Source organism: Ixodes scapularis, unplaced genomic scaffold (genome assembly GCF_016920785.2).
Source record: "Ixodes scapularis isolate PalLabHiFi unplaced genomic scaffold, ASM1692078v2 PGA_scaffold10__122_contigs__length_95168666, whole genome shotgun sequence".
NCBI lineage: Eukaryota > Metazoa > Arthropoda > Arachnida > Ixodida > Ixodidae > Ixodes > Ixodes scapularis.
In genome coordinates this window covers 77,216,303-77,234,385 of record NW_024609836.1, presented here as the reverse complement: position 1 = coordinate 77,234,385, position 18,083 = coordinate 77,216,303, and the positions used below count along the sequence as shown (strand labels likewise).

The 18,083-nt window shown below is 44.7% G+C and overlaps 2 protein-coding genes across 3 annotated transcripts in view; both read left to right on the top strand.

Moving 5' to 3' along the window:
• Positions 1-6,881, top strand: part of LOC115328574 (methionine synthase) — a 48,052-nt gene extending 41,171 nt beyond the window's left edge. Inside the window, exons 29-33 of the mRNA XM_042288695.1 lie at positions 91-221; positions 1,295-1,361; positions 2,620-2,721; positions 4,145-4,348; positions 5,818-6,881. Coding sequence (XP_042144629.1) covers positions 91-221; positions 1,295-1,361; positions 2,620-2,721; positions 4,145-4,348; positions 5,818-5,898 — 585 coding nt within the window. The 3' untranslated portion in view covers positions 5,899-6,881. The remainder of the gene's footprint in view (positions 1-90; positions 222-1,294; positions 1,362-2,619; positions 2,722-4,144; positions 4,349-5,817) is intronic.
• Positions 6,882-13,855: 6,974 nt separating this feature from the next.
• LOC8053088 (leukocyte elastase inhibitor) lies at positions 13,856-17,883 on the top strand. Of its 2 annotated transcripts, XM_040221429.3 has the most exons (3): positions 13,856-14,159; positions 14,548-14,678; positions 14,869-17,883. In XM_040221429.3, exon 3 carries the CDS (start codon positions 14,898-14,900, stop codon positions 16,023-16,025), a length of 1,128 nt encoding a protein of 375 aa, XP_040077363.2. In that variant the 5' UTR covers positions 13,856-14,159; positions 14,548-14,678; positions 14,869-14,897; the 3' UTR covers positions 16,026-17,883. The 2 variants fall into 2 exon arrangements, with proteins under 2 accessions (XP_040077363.2, XP_002434444.4); XM_002434399.5 differs by lacking the exon at positions 14,548-14,678.
• The last annotated feature ends 200 nt before the right edge of the window (positions 17,884-18,083 follow it).

Below are 18,083 nucleotides of genomic sequence, written 5' to 3'. Positions count from 1 at the left end.
TAATTATTTACCAAAGCAAAGCAATACAAAAATCTATTTTTACGTACGCGACAGTGCCATTTATGAGTTTCATGTCTTGTTTTCTTTTAGATTTCTCGGAAGCCAGATATGCCTTTTCATTGTCTGTCGGACTTTGTTGCCCCGCTGGAAAGTGGCGTACACGATTACGTTGGCCTCTTCGCAGTCTCTGCTGGCTTCGGTTGCGAAGAAGCTTGCACGAGGCAGGTTTGACTGCAAAAAAAATAATGTTTTGGTTTTAGTCTTTCAACAACGCACGCGCTGGTGGCACATAGAGCGCAAATAGGGTGTATATTGGATGTCTCGATTTCCGATCGTATATATATAGGGCACCCTTGAATGGTTATCACATTCGCTTACCACGAGAGAGAGAGAGAACACATATTGACGCATCGGCGTCACGTATCGTCGGGCAGCCCTCGAACGAGGGCTGCCCGACGATATGCGAACCCGCGCATATAACCACGGTAGGCAGACCAAAGTCTGCAGGGGTCCGCGCGCAGTGGCACGGTTCGTGCGTCACTCGAAAGAAACGCTGTGTTCGCTGCGGATGTGATATGAGGCAAGTATCTGCGGAAGCTTTAAGCGTGTTTGCTTCACAGATACATGCATGTATGCTTGGAACACGTGTGCAGACGGTTCTTGCATGATCAATGAGAGAGGACCATCAGGCGAGGAAGGAACCTGCCCCAGACGACGTCTGGATGGCTGGAGTTTTTTTCTTTTTTTACGCAGACTGTGATCGTGGCCTTAAGGTTTTGCAGTATTTCCGAGATCAAATCTATATGCACTATATATCTACAAGCTATGGTCGCTTATATAACTTCGGAATGGTTTTAATCCCGCGTGGAGAAGGAATTGTGCGTAAAAAAAAATGGCTGTATTCACGTTGCAGTGCAACTCGGTTACAGTTAGTCGAACGCAAATGCGTGAACCAGTCTTTATGTTCAGATAGAGTTAATTATATTACATCAACATCAGGGCCATAACCCGCTTCAATTTTTTTTTAATATTTCGCCAATTTCGCTTAAAGAAAACGTTATTGATTTAATGGAACCACAACAAGCGTGCATTCTCTCAGTTCGCGTGCTCAGTCTAAAGTCCAAAAACTCGAAGGATGTTAACCCTTCCTGTACGTGGCATCTTGCGTCATCGAGGCTCTCAATCGCAATAGGCACGAAGTACACGACTATAACGTGAGGAAAATGCACCGCCACGAGTGTATGTTTACTCTTTCACGCATGTTTCATGAGATGTTTTCTATATTGATGATCAGGTTTCGCAAAGAAAACGACGACTTCAAAGTCATCATGATCCAAGCCCTCGCGGACAGGCTAGCGGAGGTGAGTGACATTGAGAGTTTTAATAGATCGTTCTGCTAACTCTCCTAACGATACCGAAAACGATATGAGGCATGCACAAAGGTGACGGCAAAATATTGGGCACCGTTATCGGAGTTATCGAAACGATCAACTAAAACATTTCTATAGAGCTGAACCTGCACAAATATACGTTGAAAACAAATTTGTGAACTCATTCTCAAACGCTTACATCGGAAGGTCGTCATTTGCTTCATCTGGGCTAATTATTTGATATTCGTTCATCGCAATATGCCATTTGATAATCAGTTTATCAGAAAGTTTCGTTCTTCATGCAGAAATTGTGAAACAAACATATCGCTTCTTAATGTATATTGTTCGCTCAACTTCAAATCTTTCTTTTTGTTATTTTCTTCTTGTTTTCAGAATAAACCACAAGCACACAATTTTACACTTTTATACGTTAATTAATTTCTAAATATATTTCAGCTGGCCTGCGCTTATGCTCGCGTGTGGGTATCTTTCTATATCGACTCTTTCAGGCAGTTGTGCGTGGGCGCCGCCATAACCGACCTTCAGTTTTTGTTTCCTATTATTTTGTTTGATTCACTTCATCATTGCCTCAGCAGGACAGGTTATTGACACTTTAGGTGCAACTGTGTCCTTCTCTCCAGCATAGGCCTTTGTGGAGGCTCGTCAACACTCGCTTCAGTGGCCCAAAGGTTTCCCCAAGAATTGAAATTAGGGGGGGGGGGGAGAGAGAGAGAGAGAGAGAGAGAGAGAGAGAGAGAGAGAGAGAGAGAGAGAGAGAGACTATCAAATTGTTTTAGGGGGTTGGGGGTTAGGTGGGGTACATTGAGAATAGAAAAGCTGTTTCGAATTAAGGGGGTGCCTTGAGAAAAACAACGGGGGGGTATAAGCCTCTCGATTGGTAAGACAAGAAAAGGTCGGCCATTGTGGCTCTATCTGGCGCGTGTTTAAAGCGTCCATAGAGATGGACTACCAGACTCGTCGGACACAAAGTCGGAGCGTGGAGCTCGCCGATTAGACTTCGGCGATAAAAACGCTGCGTCATCGCTGCGAGAGTCTAATCAGCGCGCTCCGTAAATTTCGTCCCCAACTTCGTGTTTGACGAGCCTGACACCCCCGGTGCGTCGTCTCTCCTCTCAGTCGATGACGAAGTGGCAGTGGTATCGTGTTTGCTTGATGCTCGAACAATAGTTTCTAGCACCACCGCGCACGGCAACCAACTCAAAAGTCTTCCCTTAAAATTGGCATTCAGGCATTTGCAGAAATGCTTCACGAGCGAGTCAGGACGGAGTACTGGGGCTACTGCGCGGAAGAAAACCTCGATCTTCAGCACCTCCACTCCGTCAAATATCAGGTGAGTCTTCGCACGCGGAGCTCAGGGGCTAAATTGAACTGGATTTACTAGGCTTCTTAATTGCGCTGTTCGTTTCACAATGAAGATGAAAGATTAACTCCAAGACGCGTCTCTCCGGTCACATAACCGAAACTCTATTAGTCCTCCTTCAACTATTGAAGAAAAAAAATCCGGTTCTGGCGCCTTCATTTATGATCTAACTAAACAACTAAAAAATGATTCATACTGATGATCATCCATGCAACTTAAGACTACAATTTCATCTCTCGAACTATAATATTTTATCACAATCTCGGTCCTGTGCTGTGACGAATAACCACACTACCTAACGAAGCTCAATTTCGTTATTCTAGTTATATTTCATCTATTTGCTAAGAACATTCAATTCATCCCTTTAGTAGGTTAGAGGGAATAAATGGGCTGACAAAACGTCCACCTAAAGGACAGCGTTGTCGTTTCTGGTTTGCACGTAGCGTGATCATCGAAGCTAATCATCGCTCAAAGTGCATGTTTCAGTTTGCCTCATTAGCTCAGCTATGCAGGAGCAAGAGTGGTGCGAAATTTCGGCCCATCCCTGCCCTCCTCCTTACAGACCTTTGTTCGGGAAGGTTATACACAAGTCACGGGAAGGTTACACCCAAGTCACGTGACACAGTTCCGCGATATAGTCTGTTGCAGGTTAAGAAAAACAGGAAATTGACATCGCACAACCTAAACACCAATTTCCCCGCTAAATTTTGCGGAAAACTTTACGTCACGTGACCTATTTTTAATCAGTTTAATTACCTATTTTCAATCAATTGAATTTCAATCAATTCACGTGACCTATTTTCAATCAATTCAATTTTTTCGTTAAATTTAGCAGCGGAATTTAACGTCACGTGACCTAAACACCAATTTTATTTCCCGGTTACATTTAGCAGAGAAATTGGCATTCCGTGACTTATACATCAATAGGGAGTTTTCGTAAACCGCGTTTCCTCCTCCGCTAAGCCCTCCGCAACGAAGCAGCCGCTACTGCGCCGGTGCGCCGATGGCCTTGACTGTAGAGTTCCGGCTAGCGTAGCTGGTTGCGGAGAGCGTTGCGGAACAGCGGAAACGATCTACGAAAACTCCCTGATATAGTTTTTTCCGCTAAATTTAGTGGGAAAATCGATAAATATATATAAGTTAAGTTTTTCTCGAACCGACTGTTCATTCTCGACGAGACAAATATCAACGATTGTGCCTTAAATACTGCATTCCATGCATTGTCGGACTGCGCAATCTCACGGCGTGTGTCAGAAATGGGAGCAAACCTTCGGTAGGCAGTGCAGTTCAGACGCCGGTCACTGCCAATTTTTTTTTTTTTTAAGGAGCTTGTCCTGCTTTTAATAACCTTTTAACGATGATGGTGATGGTGATGATGATGATCTCTTTGAAGGGAATCCGACCTGCTCCGGGCTACCCGTGCCAGCCTGACCACTCTGAAAAGCTCACGCTGTGGAAACTGCTGAACGTCAGGGACACTACTGGCATCGAGTTGACAGACAGCCTCGCGATGTGGCCGGCAGCCTCTATCTGTGGACTGTACTTCGCACACCCGCAAGCCACTTACTTCTCGCTGGGAAGAATCACTGGAGAACAGGCGAGTTACGTGGAACAGAACTGCCTACCTCGTTTCTTAATCCATGCAAAGGGTTCTTACAAATCTGCTCAAAACATTAAGAAAACTAAGTTTAATGATCAATATGTGTAAAACGCGCGTTGGCTTGTCTGCCATTTCTGAATGCAAACATCCATCGTAAGTTTTTCACGGTGTTGTTCGTGGACCCATCATATACCTTAATACATTGTGTTTGCACTTATGCTTTGGTACTTCACACGATTTCACTCATGCTTCAGCACTTCATGCCCCCTTTATTGCGTTCAATATGGAGGCTTAGAAATAAAACTCACTTTCTTATTCATTCGTTCACTCATTCTTTAATTCGATAGCGTTAAGGAGCTCGTGTCGGAGAAAATCCGGCGTCGGCATCAGTGGGACCGGAAAATCCTGATTGGTCGAAAGGATCATGACGTCACAGGCCCGTGTGACGTCACGCCACGTGGCCTTACGCGGGAATTTCGAACAACCCACAAATCTCACGTGTGACGTCACTACGTCACGGTGGCATCACGTGTCCATCTGACGTCACGTGACACGTGACGCTACCGACTAGGCCACACACACGCTTGCACGGCTTGGGAACGAGCGCAGGTTTATATAAGAATGTTTTGCGAACGGGGACCAACAACAAAACGTCATCCTAGCATTTCTTTCAGTTTTACATACATAAAATTTGAAGACGTGAAATTTTACCTGTTTCAATAGAATAGCTACAATCGCTTCCCACGAACCTCTTGTTGTGTTGTAGGGTATTTGGATCTTGAGTGTGTGTCTGTATGGTTGATGTCTGTGTACCATCTATGGACGACGATGTTACATATGATTTTATATACGAGGGGTAATCAATAAGTTTTACCTGCTAGTGTTTGATTTTTTAATTCAGTGATAGAAATGAAAGATGTTACATTCGAGTGACCGTTTGGTCCTCTCTCCTATAGGAGAGCATAACTTTTCAAGATAGTCCTTACCGGTGGCGATGCACTTTCACTACCAGTGCACAACTCTCCGCATGCACCACTGGAGCAATGCATACCACTTTGGAAGGAGATGAAATATTGGGCTAAAATGTACTTGTACTTCACTTTGAAAGTAGTACACTGTATTTATAGTACTTTACTTATAGTGCACTGTATTTATAGTACTTTACTTTGAAAGTAGTACACTGTATTTATAGTACTTTACTTTTAAGTACATTGTGACCAGTGTACTTAGTATTTTACTTGAAGTGCATAAGTACTCATTTACTGTGTATTTTACTTCAAGCACTTTTAATATGTCTTTTACCCAAGACTAGAAAATTAAGATTCCAAACTTTGATCGGAATGTAACATCTTTCAATTCTATCACTGAATAAAAAAAGTTACAGCCTATTAGGATGCAGGGCTTATTGATCACGCTTTTGTATGTTACAAACGATGAACGCCAACTTTTTCCTTTTCTTGCAATAGGTCCAAGATTACGCGGCCAGGAAGCGTACAACGGTTGAGGACATCTTGAAGTGGCTGGGACCTATTCTGGATACCGACTGAGGAGCGTTCACTTTCAGCGGCACAAATATTAATTCAGCTGAATTGAAAAAAAAAAAAAAATATATTACGGGGGTCGATCAAGAAAATGAGACCCGGCTTTTTGACCCCCATCGAGAAACTACTCATCGCAGACAGCTGGGACTTTGTGAAAATGTGACAATAGGGCGGTGGCGATAAGATGCAAAAGTTTGAGCACATGAAGTTACCTGAATCAAAAGATACAAAACAAAAACTCGAAATGTATCCGTGAGCCGACGTCCACCTAAGCCTAATATTCATCGAACGCGAAATTCGAGGTTGTGGGTCCGTGTAGCATATATTTTAGTAAGACACTTTGTCAGCAAGAAAGAAGGCAAAAACGTATTTCTCACTAACAAGTCTTTTTACTGAAATAAATGCTGCAAGCGCCCACAAACCCAAAGTTCCGTTTGACGATTATCAGGCTTAGGTGGGCCGTAGATAAATTTCGCTTTTATTTTGTCTCTTGATCCAGGCAACGTAATGTACTTAAACTTTTCCCACTTTATCAGCACCGCTAGCGTCACATTCCCACGGAGCATTGGCTTTCTGCGATGCGTGTAGTTTATTTATGCGAACCAAAAAATTGTGTTTCATTCTCTCGCTTGATCGCAGTATTATATATTGTTCAAATGCCGTCTACTAATATCTTTAGCTGTGTACTATCTCTTATTGCTCATTAGCTGAAGCCAACGTGCAGTTCTGAAGTCACGCCTCCACGCCGGCACTGCTGTTGGCACGGAGCAAGTGCTGCAAACACAATTTACTCCATGCAAATTGGCTTCCGCGCACGCGCAATGCACATGCCTGGTTGTGGGCAAACACGGACTTGTTTGTAAACGCTAGTATACAGACGATCTCATCAATGCCTGTGGCGCTGAGAATATTAAAAATCCGCAGGGTCTCATGTTATCCCTAAGACGACTGAGAGCCCAAGCGCCGATGCATTAAAGACTGACACATGATTTGCTTTGTTTCACATTCTTTTTTTTTCTCATAGACACTTTAATTAGCCAGCTAAATTCGCTGAGTCACCTCTCTTAATGATCGGAGTCATTCCTCTTAACATGCTGAGTCATCCTTTTCAGTGCGCTGAGTCATCCCTCTCAATGCACTGAGTCATCTTTCTCAATGTGCTGAGTCATCCTTCTCAATGCGCTGAGTCATCTATCTCAATGTGCTGAGTCATCCTTCTCGACCTGCTGCGTCATCATCTCCATTCCCTTAGTCATCCACTTAATTGGCTTAATCATCCACTTAATTCACTTTAATTTCTCTTAATTAGCTTTGTCATCCTTCTCATTTAAATTTGATTACTCTTCTCTCTAATTCCTCAAAATTCACTTTAATTACTCTTTTCACTTTGATTCCTCTTAATTTGCTTTATAGTCCTTCTTAATTCCCATTGATTACTCTAACGTCTCTTTAATTCCTCTTAATTCACTTTAATTCCTCTTCATTCACTTTGATTCCTTTTATTTCGCTTTGTTATCCTTCTTAATTTCATTGCATCTAATTCACCTGAGTGGTCACGTAAAAGTTCTTAGTACCTTTCATATCACCAACGTGTTCTTTTGCTCAAGGACTCTGAAGGTCGACTGAATGATGAGACATGAGGCTGTCGCTTTAATAAACAGAGTGTCAGTCACGGCTTGTGGTTTCGGGCGCTGTGGGACTCGGGGAAGCAGGGAGCCAGACTTTGCGGCGGGAGGCGCTTTACTCGGCTTGGTCCAAGTGTTGCTTCAACGTGCTCCAGCACCCGACTGCCCAGTCTCTCTTTTCTTCCGTCATCAAGAGCCGTTTTTGAGTCCACCAGTCGGCGCTCTACGCGCGTTACACCATGAATATAAAAAATAAAAAAAAAAATCACAAAATCCAATAATCTGTCGGCGTGCGGGCATGACACGCCCCCCCCCCCCTTCCCCCAACCCCGCTTTTTTTAAAATCTTATTCAATTCAAAGAACATTAGAATGTGTTTATCTTTTTGCACTCGTATCAACTAGGAAAGGAAGAAAACACATTGCCATACACATCGCGACACTGTTATTGTACTTCTGAATAGTATTAGCGCGCACGAAATTTTATCGCTTACATTATAGAACTAAATTAGCTCTTTCCGTAGCAATAATAACTTGGATGACATCCCTTGGTTTCAAAGAGAAAGACTGGAAAAACCGGCAATTGCTTGTTCGTGCTAACAGTGTCGCGCTCTGTACATTCCTGTCGACTCGGCTTGAATGATCCCAGGAAAAACTTAACACGAATTCTTGAGAACTTGTCGAGCATATTAACCTCAAACAAAGCTCCCACCCACTACAGCCTTGACAACGTATCAGCTGGAGTGATTTTTGCTCCTTTTACATACCTTACTTTCCTGAGGTTAAATCTTCGCAACGCTAGCGCCCGGCGAGTCTGCCCCGCACTGTTTGGTGCTGCTGACGCCAAATGCTGTAAAGGGTTGTGGTCGGTGCGAATTTCCACCACTGCCCCAAACAGCCACGTTTCCAGTTGCTCCCAGGCCCACACTACCGCATAGGCTTTCCGTTCGATTACTGCCTACCGAATTTGGGGAGCAATTAATTTTTTACTGAGAAACGTCACCCACAGGGTGGTCTTTTACATCATCTGCACTTTGTCCGTAAGTGGACAGAACATAAGGGTGACCTGGCATCTGGCGCTCCCGTAACCCGAACTTCCATCAAGAGACTCCATTGTCCCTCCTTTTCACCCTACGGTAATACGTCTCCAGGTCGCTCGGTCAGTGACAACACCACTTTAGCATAGTTCGAACTTCGCAATGTAGTCTCTATAGTAGTTCATTAACCCTAAAAAGTCCTTCAATTCTTTCTTTGTCTTCGGTTTCCCCATGGTCTGAATCGCCCTGACTCGAACGGGGACAGGAGCATGCTTTCCGGAACCGTCCTGGTGGTCCAGGTACATGCACTCCCTTGGCAAACCTGCATTTCGACAGCTTAACTGTGAGTCCCACGTGACATAAGGTCTCAAGAACGCTCTTTACATGCCAAACGATACACTGCTCATCGATATAAGTGCCTGCATATTGTCACGAATGACAATTGATGAGGCGACAAAGACTGATGCAAACTAAACGTTTAATGGGGCGAACTTGTGCCCAAAACAAAATAGATAAAGGCTAGCGTCGCAGGCGTCGATGTCGGCGAAACAGCAGGATCGAGCGCTGGGCGAGACTGACCCCGCGGCTTACAACGCGGAGCACCTCTTGAAGCCGCGTGGGGTTTCTGGAACATTCAGCCTAGAACATTCGTAAGTCGATCTGACGAGAAAGTTCTCGAATTTGCGAAAACGACAAGTAGAAAGAATATTAAATAAAAGAACCGTTCCGCTCCCTGGAATGGAGCCCAAATCCTTGCGCGACAGCCAAGCACGGTAACCGTTCGGCCACGTATACGCTCACGCTCAGCGACGCGTGTGGCAATATTCCCTATGTGGTTGCAGCGTCTCAGTCATCATAGGCCGAAAAGTTGAAGTTTATTTTATTTATTTATTTTTACCCGTAGGGCACTACTGTCCATGCGTACTGCTCCCGGTTAGGAATGCCGTAAACTTCTGGGGATCGTTCCTCAACTGAAATATTTGCCGATACCCGCCATTTAGGTCCAGCACACCTGTGTACGACGCCTTCACGACCAACCCGATAATTTTGGTTTCATTATTCATAAAAAAGGCACCGGCTTTAGTGATTGCGTTCCATTGCCGATAATCATGCAACGCACATTTTCACACACCGATCCTGCTTTGCTACACACACCACAGTATGTGCAAATTCTGAGTTAACTGGGTACATCATACAGTCGGTGACAGGTCAAGAAGGAAGTGGAAGCTCCTCCTACCTCTTTCCACTATAGCAGAGCGAACGTTGGACAAGATGTCGCCTCCTCTTCAGCGTTTGCTGTGCTAAAGTGGAAAGATGTGGGAGGGGCTTCCACATCTTTCGACCTGTCACCGACTCTAGGGTTCCGCGTTTCCGGATAAATCTGAAAAACTCTGAAAAACATCCGCGGGCAAAGTTTTGGTTTATCCGATAAACTCCGAATTTCGATGTGCCAATCCCCCCCCTCCCCTTTCCGTACACAAGTATTTTACAATTAATGGTTTGACCAACGCATAGAGTCAATGGTCTTGGGAATATGCCACCATGTGACCACGCTTATGTTTCAAATTTCGGTCAGGACAACATTGTACTTTCTGGTCACGAGAGACTGTTTTTTGTTTCCAGTTCGGGTCATACCATTTATGATTTAGATAGACCAAGGGAGGTTGAGTTTTTGTAACAGTAAAAGCTATGGACCATAGAGATTGCATTAAGTAGGGAAGAGGGGCAATTGAAACTCCTCTATTATATCCTTTACGCGCGGTATATTTTGATGGAACAGTATATGAAATGAATACTAGCTTCGAAGCGACTACATCCAGGAGTTTATTGATTTTAAGGTATTGACGTTTATCGAAGCAACACTAATGTGCAGCTTTTGTCATAGGACAAATTAGAATTGCCAGTAGTAATGGCACCAATGCCAAATACAACTGAAGAAAATACTAATTGATACAATAGCATTTTTATTTTATCCAGCATTCATACATGTCTCAGCATGCGCTTCAGCGTACCATTACATTGCTCAACTAGACCACTGCTCTCTGGGTGTTCTGACGTCGAGAACCTGGGTGACGACCCTAATCGACGCAGCGATTCTTGTGCGAGCTCGGCCGTGAAGTTTGCGCCCTGATTGGACGATACGGTTTCTGGCACTCCCATTCGCTCGAATATTTCAACCAGCGAGTCATACACTGCCTTCGCCGTAAGCGATCTTATACAAACCACCTCCGGCCATCTCGAACACACCTCGACAAGGCTCAAGGCATATTTGTGCCCCTTCCACGACGCAGGATCTAACGGTTCAATACAATCTACAACGGTCTAGAATGGAACATCTGGTCTTACCAGCGGAGTACTAGGCACCCGTTAGATGGCTTTAGGTCTCGCGTTCACCTGGCAGTAGTGGCACTCTTAATTGCAGTATTTGCTAATCTGCTCCTGCACGTTCGACTGCAGTAAAACGAGTTCTTCATTCGCTGCTGCGTTTTCTTTTCAGCGACGTGCCCGCCAACTGGTTTGTCGTGGGCTACCTCTAACACTGTGTTACGCCTTCTTTCTGGTAAAACAAACTGTTTCGCAACAAACCCCTTTAAAAAGTCACGTGCCGATCGAAAAAAAAAAAAAAAAAAAAAGGCTCGAGGTATAAGCATTTTTTATGAGTTGTGAATGCAAAAGCATGCATGTCATTTTTTCCGCTCCCTTATTTCGCCTGCGGTGTATTTGCGTAGACGGCGGGGCGCGCGCTCTTCTCGGCGCTCTGACCTTGAGGCTTGGACGCTTCGTGTTACCGGCGCGCTGACGGCGCGGACACGCAGCACCATGGGGTGGCGGTCGTGGAAACTGACGCGCAGCGGCCAATGGGAGCCTCGTTCCTTGAAACTATGATGCGCGCCAGCCAATGGCACCGAAGCCGAAATTCATCAGCTTGACTCCGCTTCTTTGGGATCGGAGAAACTAGGTGCCGGTGCCGTTTGGCGCGGCTTCAAAGGTGATGACGTCGGCTCCCTCCATTAGACAGTTAATGCCTTCGCATAAAAAAATCTGATCCACTGCTCAATGGTGGAACAACCGACACCTAAAGCCCCTCTATCCTGGGAAAAGTGGCGCCATTCAATATTGTGGAAATGCCCGAGACACGTGCCGTGCGCAACTTCTGGGAAGAGCATGGCGTTTGAAATCGAGCCCAGTGGTGCGCTGTACCGCCATGACCTTCCCAAGGGCTGCATGTTGCACGTGCCTCATGCATTGACGCAGCTTGCGTTACTTTTGAAACATTAAGGGGCTTTACCGACACCGCGCGGAATGTGCAAGTAGAGTGAGCGGGGGGCTTCTACTTCTGCCCCCGTTGCACGAGGCTCGTGCAGCTGAAGCAATCCAAAAGAAGGCAAACTTTCGTAATAGGTCTATTCTGCCATTTATTAAGGCAAACAGATTTATACGGTCAACTGGATTTTTTTTTTGGGGGGGGGGGGGGGAGGACTCTTATCTTCCCCCTCCCCCCCCCCCCCAAGCTACACCCCTGGCCCGTAGCAGACGACGCATAGCCTCAACAATGCTCGGTGATAGTAGGGAGGCTCTAGTGAGGAAGTTTCCTGAAGACCAGTGAAACGTGAAAACATTATCTGAAACTGAAACTGTAGAGGAACGTGAAAGCCGGACTTCGAACTTTGTGAAAGTTCACAAAGTTCGAAGTCCGGCTAGAAAAAAATTCAAAATCTTCGAAAGCTTTTTTTTTTCGAATTTAGCCTTAAAATAAAATTGAAAGCTTCGAACGTTATGTAGAAAGAAATTCAAAATCTTTGAATTCAAACTTCAAATCCGAAGAAAATCGAAATCTTCGATTTTTCGAACTTCGGATTCAAATTAATTCAAAATTTTCGAATCTGTTGATTTCAAGTTAGGAAAGTTCGACATCTTCGAATTCTCGACCTCAAAAGAATATTTGAAATATTCGAACCGGAACATTTAGAAACCGTGAAAGCTTCTAACTTTTCGATTCGAAACTGCACTGTGTCCGAAGATTGCGAACTTTTCGAATTAGAACCTCGGTTCCGTTCGAAAGTATCGAAATCTTTCGATTTCGAACCTTAGTTTGGTTCGAAAATATCAAAGCCTTTCGAATTCGAACCTAGGGTGGTTCGCGATAGAGCACTATATAGCTCCTTCGGAGCAGAGTACCGCATAGAGTACCGCAGCGTCTCTCGGCGACTAGCGGCGAACGCCCGGGGGTTCCAACTCCGGCCACAAATGCATGGGGAACGGGAGAAAATCTCTGCTTCCCGATTATTTTGGGGATCTATGGAACGACAATAGTTTTTGACATAATAAGGGAATAGTTTACAATAATTTGTGCTAAGAATTGTGCGCCATGAAATAACTTAATTTTTTTTTAAAAATTGCCTGAGCAGCATCATGCAGCAGACGACGCGGCGACGTCACACCGTTCACGTGACCTGCTCCGACCAATCCATAAAGTCCATCTCCGCTGAAATAAAACAATCGTCTGCTCAAACGCCATTGCTTTGAAAATTGCCTTCGCAAAATTTTCTCACACATCCAATATTATTAAAACTTTGATAAAGTGTTTATTGCTTTACCAACTTCACGACAGACTAGTTTCGAAAAGTGTGAACTTGGCATTTATTTTTTAATCAGCCGTGTGGTCACTGGCGGTCATAGCTGAGCTCGCTGCTGCTTTCTTACCACCGGAGAAGAGAGAGAGGAGGAAGATGCTTTTGAACGGGTTTTGAGTGGCAAGTTAATCTTCTACAGGGAGAATAGCGACGTTTGGGGAAGCCTGGGACCTACAAAGGAGAGTCCTGGTGATAAGAGGATTTCTCCTTCCCCTCTTCTCGAGCGGTTGCCCGAGAGCTGACGGGAAACTCTGCCCGTCCCCGTCAGCACGCCGAGCTGCTCTGTCGGCCATGTTGTCGGCGAAACACGCGGATCAAAGGATTGCGCTACTCTGTGCTCTAGTTCGCGACATCTCTAGACGCCCTAGACCAAACCTGACCGATTCAACGGTCTGCGTCATTGTCCGGAAAGTTTGTCCGTATTTATCGCAGGAACAGCTGCTACTTTTTCTACTTCATGAAGTTTCACAAGGTTAAACCAACAAACAACTGCACCCTTTTTTTCTTACACAGAGTTTGTGAATGAATTTTGCTCTTCGAAGTTCCAAATTTTCGTCATGGGAAAAATGCTTAAAATATTTCTGTGTTCGAAAAAAAAAATATATATATTTTTGTTACGCGAGCATACTAATATGGCGGCTTTCATTCGTCTCTCATTGTCCGGTTTGCAGCATCTGGTTTAAGATCTAGCCGCTCATAAAACTTGAGGCTAGAGGGGGCATGAGGGCGTGGCCTTAGCACCGTAGTTGGGGCCTGTGGTTGGGGCGCTTGTTGTTTTGAAGATGTGCAGTGAGTTGGGCGGCGGCACCGCTGGATTTGTTTAGCATACGTCGTTCGCTTCCCGTGCTTCCGGTTGGCGACAGGTGTTCCCACAGTGTAGGTGCATATACCTTGGTAGGTGCGCGTAGTCAGCGTCGTACACCAGTCGAGGCAGACCTACCAGCTCACCGAAGTCGATCGATCGTCAAAAGCGGTACGAGCTTCCTTACTTTGACCCGGCGTCTGAGCTTCTCAAAATTAAGCGAAGTAGAAGTATCAGCTTTGATTTGACGCGCATGCATCAAATTATAAAGTACAAGTGTAAAAAAGAAAATAACGGATTTTTTATTAGGGCGTCTTCGCGATATCAATCCGCCATTTTGTTGTTACATGTACCGCGGTGCACTGCGTATTTGATGGTGTCAAACCAATCTTTCAAACGTTCGCCCTTGGCACGCGCCAGGCTGCTCCTTAGAACAAAATGGTGGGCATAGTGACGTCAGTGAAAAGGCCCTATGGTATGACAGAAGAAGCGACAACTACAAAAAGTGCGCATATATTTTCATATTGATATCAAATTAATCCACCACATCCCCTTTCAGAGACCTGGTTCGAGGCTTCGGTAGAAAACCGGGGAAAGACAGAGTGAAATTAAAAAGGGGAGAGGAGAATCCTCTCTGTGCCAACTTTGGGCGAAAGGCAAGCCACAACGGGCACAAAAGCAATGTTCATGGTATGCGATCTAGGTCACCGTAGCTCTTTGGAACCAACAGGATCAAGCTTTGTTTCTCAAAGGGATGTTTGCACATGTTAGTGGTGCCACACCTTCACGACTTCATACCGCAAAACCCTCAAACCGGGATTTTAGAAAATGGTGCATTGTATTATATACAACATTAATTGCAATCGGCTTCCTTTTTCAGGACCTACGTTTCGACCGATACATTAAAAAATGGCTTCCGATTTCGGCGATTCTCTCCTCTCTTTCTCCGTGGATATATATAAGAAGCTGAAGAACGAAGGCAGTGGTGCCGGCAACATAATCTGCTCCCCGTTCAGCATCGCTGCTGCGCTGTCCATGACCCTGGCTGGAGCAAGACACGACACAGCCAAGCAGGTCTCGAGCGCCCTTCACGTGCAGCATGACACCATCCACGGGCATTTTGCAGACTTCCTCTCCAAACTTCCCGCTTACGCTCCCGACGTTATTCTGCACGTTGCCAACCGCCTCTATTCCGAGCAGACGTACAAGACACTCGAAGAGTTCACGCGCCTTCTGGAGAAATCGTACGGCACTACTATCGAAAACGTTGACTTTAGGCGTAACTTCGATCAAGCCCGTCTTCAGGTGAACGCGTGGGTCGAAGAAGCCACAAGGTCCAAAATCAAGGACTTGCTTGCGAAGGGCACCGTAGATGCATCGACGTCGTTGATCATTGTCAACGCTGTCTACTTCAAAGGGCTGTGGCACGACCAGTTCGATCCAATGCGTACGTCTCAGCAGGAATTCCACGAAACCACCGATCGATCGAAGATGGTGGACATGATGTACCAGAAGAAGCGTTTCAGGATGAGCCGCCACCCCGACGTCAAAGTCAGCGCCCTCGAAATCCCGTATAAGGGCAAGAAGACGTCTATGGTCATCTTGCTTCCGGAAGAAATCGACGGGCTTGCTGGTCTCGAGGAGGCTTTGACTGCCTCCAACTTGACGGAGATCCTCCAGGGCCTGTCCCACCAGGGTGACATTGAGTTGACCCTTCCAAAGTTCAAGCTGGAGCAGGCAGTGGGTCTTAAGAAGGTGCTGGCCACCATGGGAGTCGAAGACCTGTTTGATCCCTCGAAGTGCGACCTCTCTGGGATCAGTGCCGACAAGGATCTCGTGGTATCGGATGTGATTCATAAAGCTTTTGTCGAAGTGAATGAAGAGGGGACTGAGGCTGCTGCCGCCACAGCCGTGATGATGGTAAAATATTGTCTTCAATTCCCCACCAGGTTTACCGTCGATCACCCGTTCCTCTTCTTGATCCGTAGCCATGACCCTGACGTTGTCTTGTTTCTTGGCTCTGTACGCCAAATCTAATGCGTTCCATTTACTCGCTGGAAGTAGAGCTTTTTTGTGACTTGTATGCCTTTACTTTTATTTTTTTAAACATTTCGCCAATGCTGTGTGTGGTCCATGTGCACATCTTGTAACCGCCAGCTATTCACGAAGCGACGCCTACTAGAGTGGGTGATTTGCAGGTTACAGCATCGCGAATGTAAAACTGCCATAGACGGATTGAATGAATACAAGACCTTTGTAATCCCTTCAACTATTAGTAATAATGTCCTTATAATATTAATGATATTATTATATCATATTATTAATGATTATTATTATTAACTATAAGTAATAATGTTATATAATATTTATGATAATGTCTGTGATAAAAATAGGATAAAATATGAGACTGCGTGTTCTCCATAATGAACAGTTGCATTTGAGCAAACTTTTTTTGTCCTGTAAATTTTATATTTTATTTAATTTGTCTCATATAATGATTTAGATGTAGCTGCTCAAAATTATTAAAAATATGGGTTTACCTGAAACTCTTTCATCAGTTGCCTACCTTGTGTTGGAACTTCAATAATTTCTAAAAATGTTTGTCCTGTCATTGCTTGTATGATATGGTCATGAAAGGCAATATGGTCATTGCTGAATTGAATCTGTGTTTTTACCCATTCTCATCTCAAGTGACCGTAGTCCTCTTTTTGCTTAAATAGCTGTCTTAGGAATTAAAAGGTATGCTTACATGAAACAAGACAGTTGCAATGTTCAAGTGAGCAGCTTTGTAAAACTTTAGGACTTTTTTTTTTTTTTTTTTTCATTTTGTAAAGTGCAGAGAACCAATGGAGACGTATAACTGTGTCTATATGTCAACTGTGTAACCTCGGATTACAGCTGGGGTAGGTACGTAAATTGGGTGGGGAGTGAGACAACATTTTGCCATGATGCACAGTGTGGCAGCAGCCTCAGTTCTCTTTTCACTGTTTCCATGAAGTTGGTAACATACCAATGCTGAAGGTATGTACATGTGTGTGTGCCATACCTCTAACCTCGGATTGCAATTAAGCTATAATTGTTCCAACATTTTGAGGATTCCTGCTGCTTGGTACGAATAGGAGATTGATGTCATTGTTTTTTCTTTTTAATAAAAAAAAATGCGCAGGACAGTGGTGCCATTTTTTAGGCTCAAGTCCTCTTTGAATGAAGTCTTGAGCCACCTTAACTGATAAACTTCTTGTCAAGTACCCCAGGACAACCTTTCTGCCTTTGGGGTTTTTTTAATGTGAAAGCATTAACTGCCCCATGGAGCGAACCGGTGTCATCTGAGTGTGGCTGGTGTTACCGTTGTCTGTAGCAGTGATAAGCGGCAACTAAATTTCTATTGGCTAAGCAAAACCACCGAAATCGAGACCTGAATTCCCATTGGCTGCGACATGTCACGTGGCTCCATAGCTACGGCGTCAACATTGCTAAGGAGCCAGCCGAAGTGCTGGCAATGCAGCGGAAGGGGGGCACGCAAGTATGCGGTGGCCTGACGTTAGGCTTATTGTTATGCTTTGAGGTCTAACGTATCAACCGGTACCCATAGTTAGGGCGATGGTGATGATGAGAGGACACGCTGGGCCTCGTGTCCAATCAACACGTCCAGAGACGCCATCGGGATCGGGTCCAATGGACACTTTCCGCTTGACTGAGTGTATGTATGGCTGGTATCTACCCATGCAAACGACTGCCTTTTGGTGGTGATGAGGGATGAAGTTGAAGACGGGCACCATCGTAAGCAACACAAAGATTGGACACTCAAGACGCTAATCCGCTATTTTGGTTTGTTCGATGACAGTGTGGTAAGATTTTACAATGCATACAGCGTATAAAATTTAAAAAAAAAAAACTTTATTTTGTTTTGTTTTTTTATAGCGAAAATAAACTATGCATCACCGAGCGCTCATTCTCCACCCAAATACAGCACTAGCCGTTCGAACCAGATGCCAAAGTTTCAGCATTAATAAACCGTCATCTTATTCAAAAGTGGCATAAAAACTCACTTGTAATTTTTTAATGACATAACGATTCTTAAACATTCTCATCTGG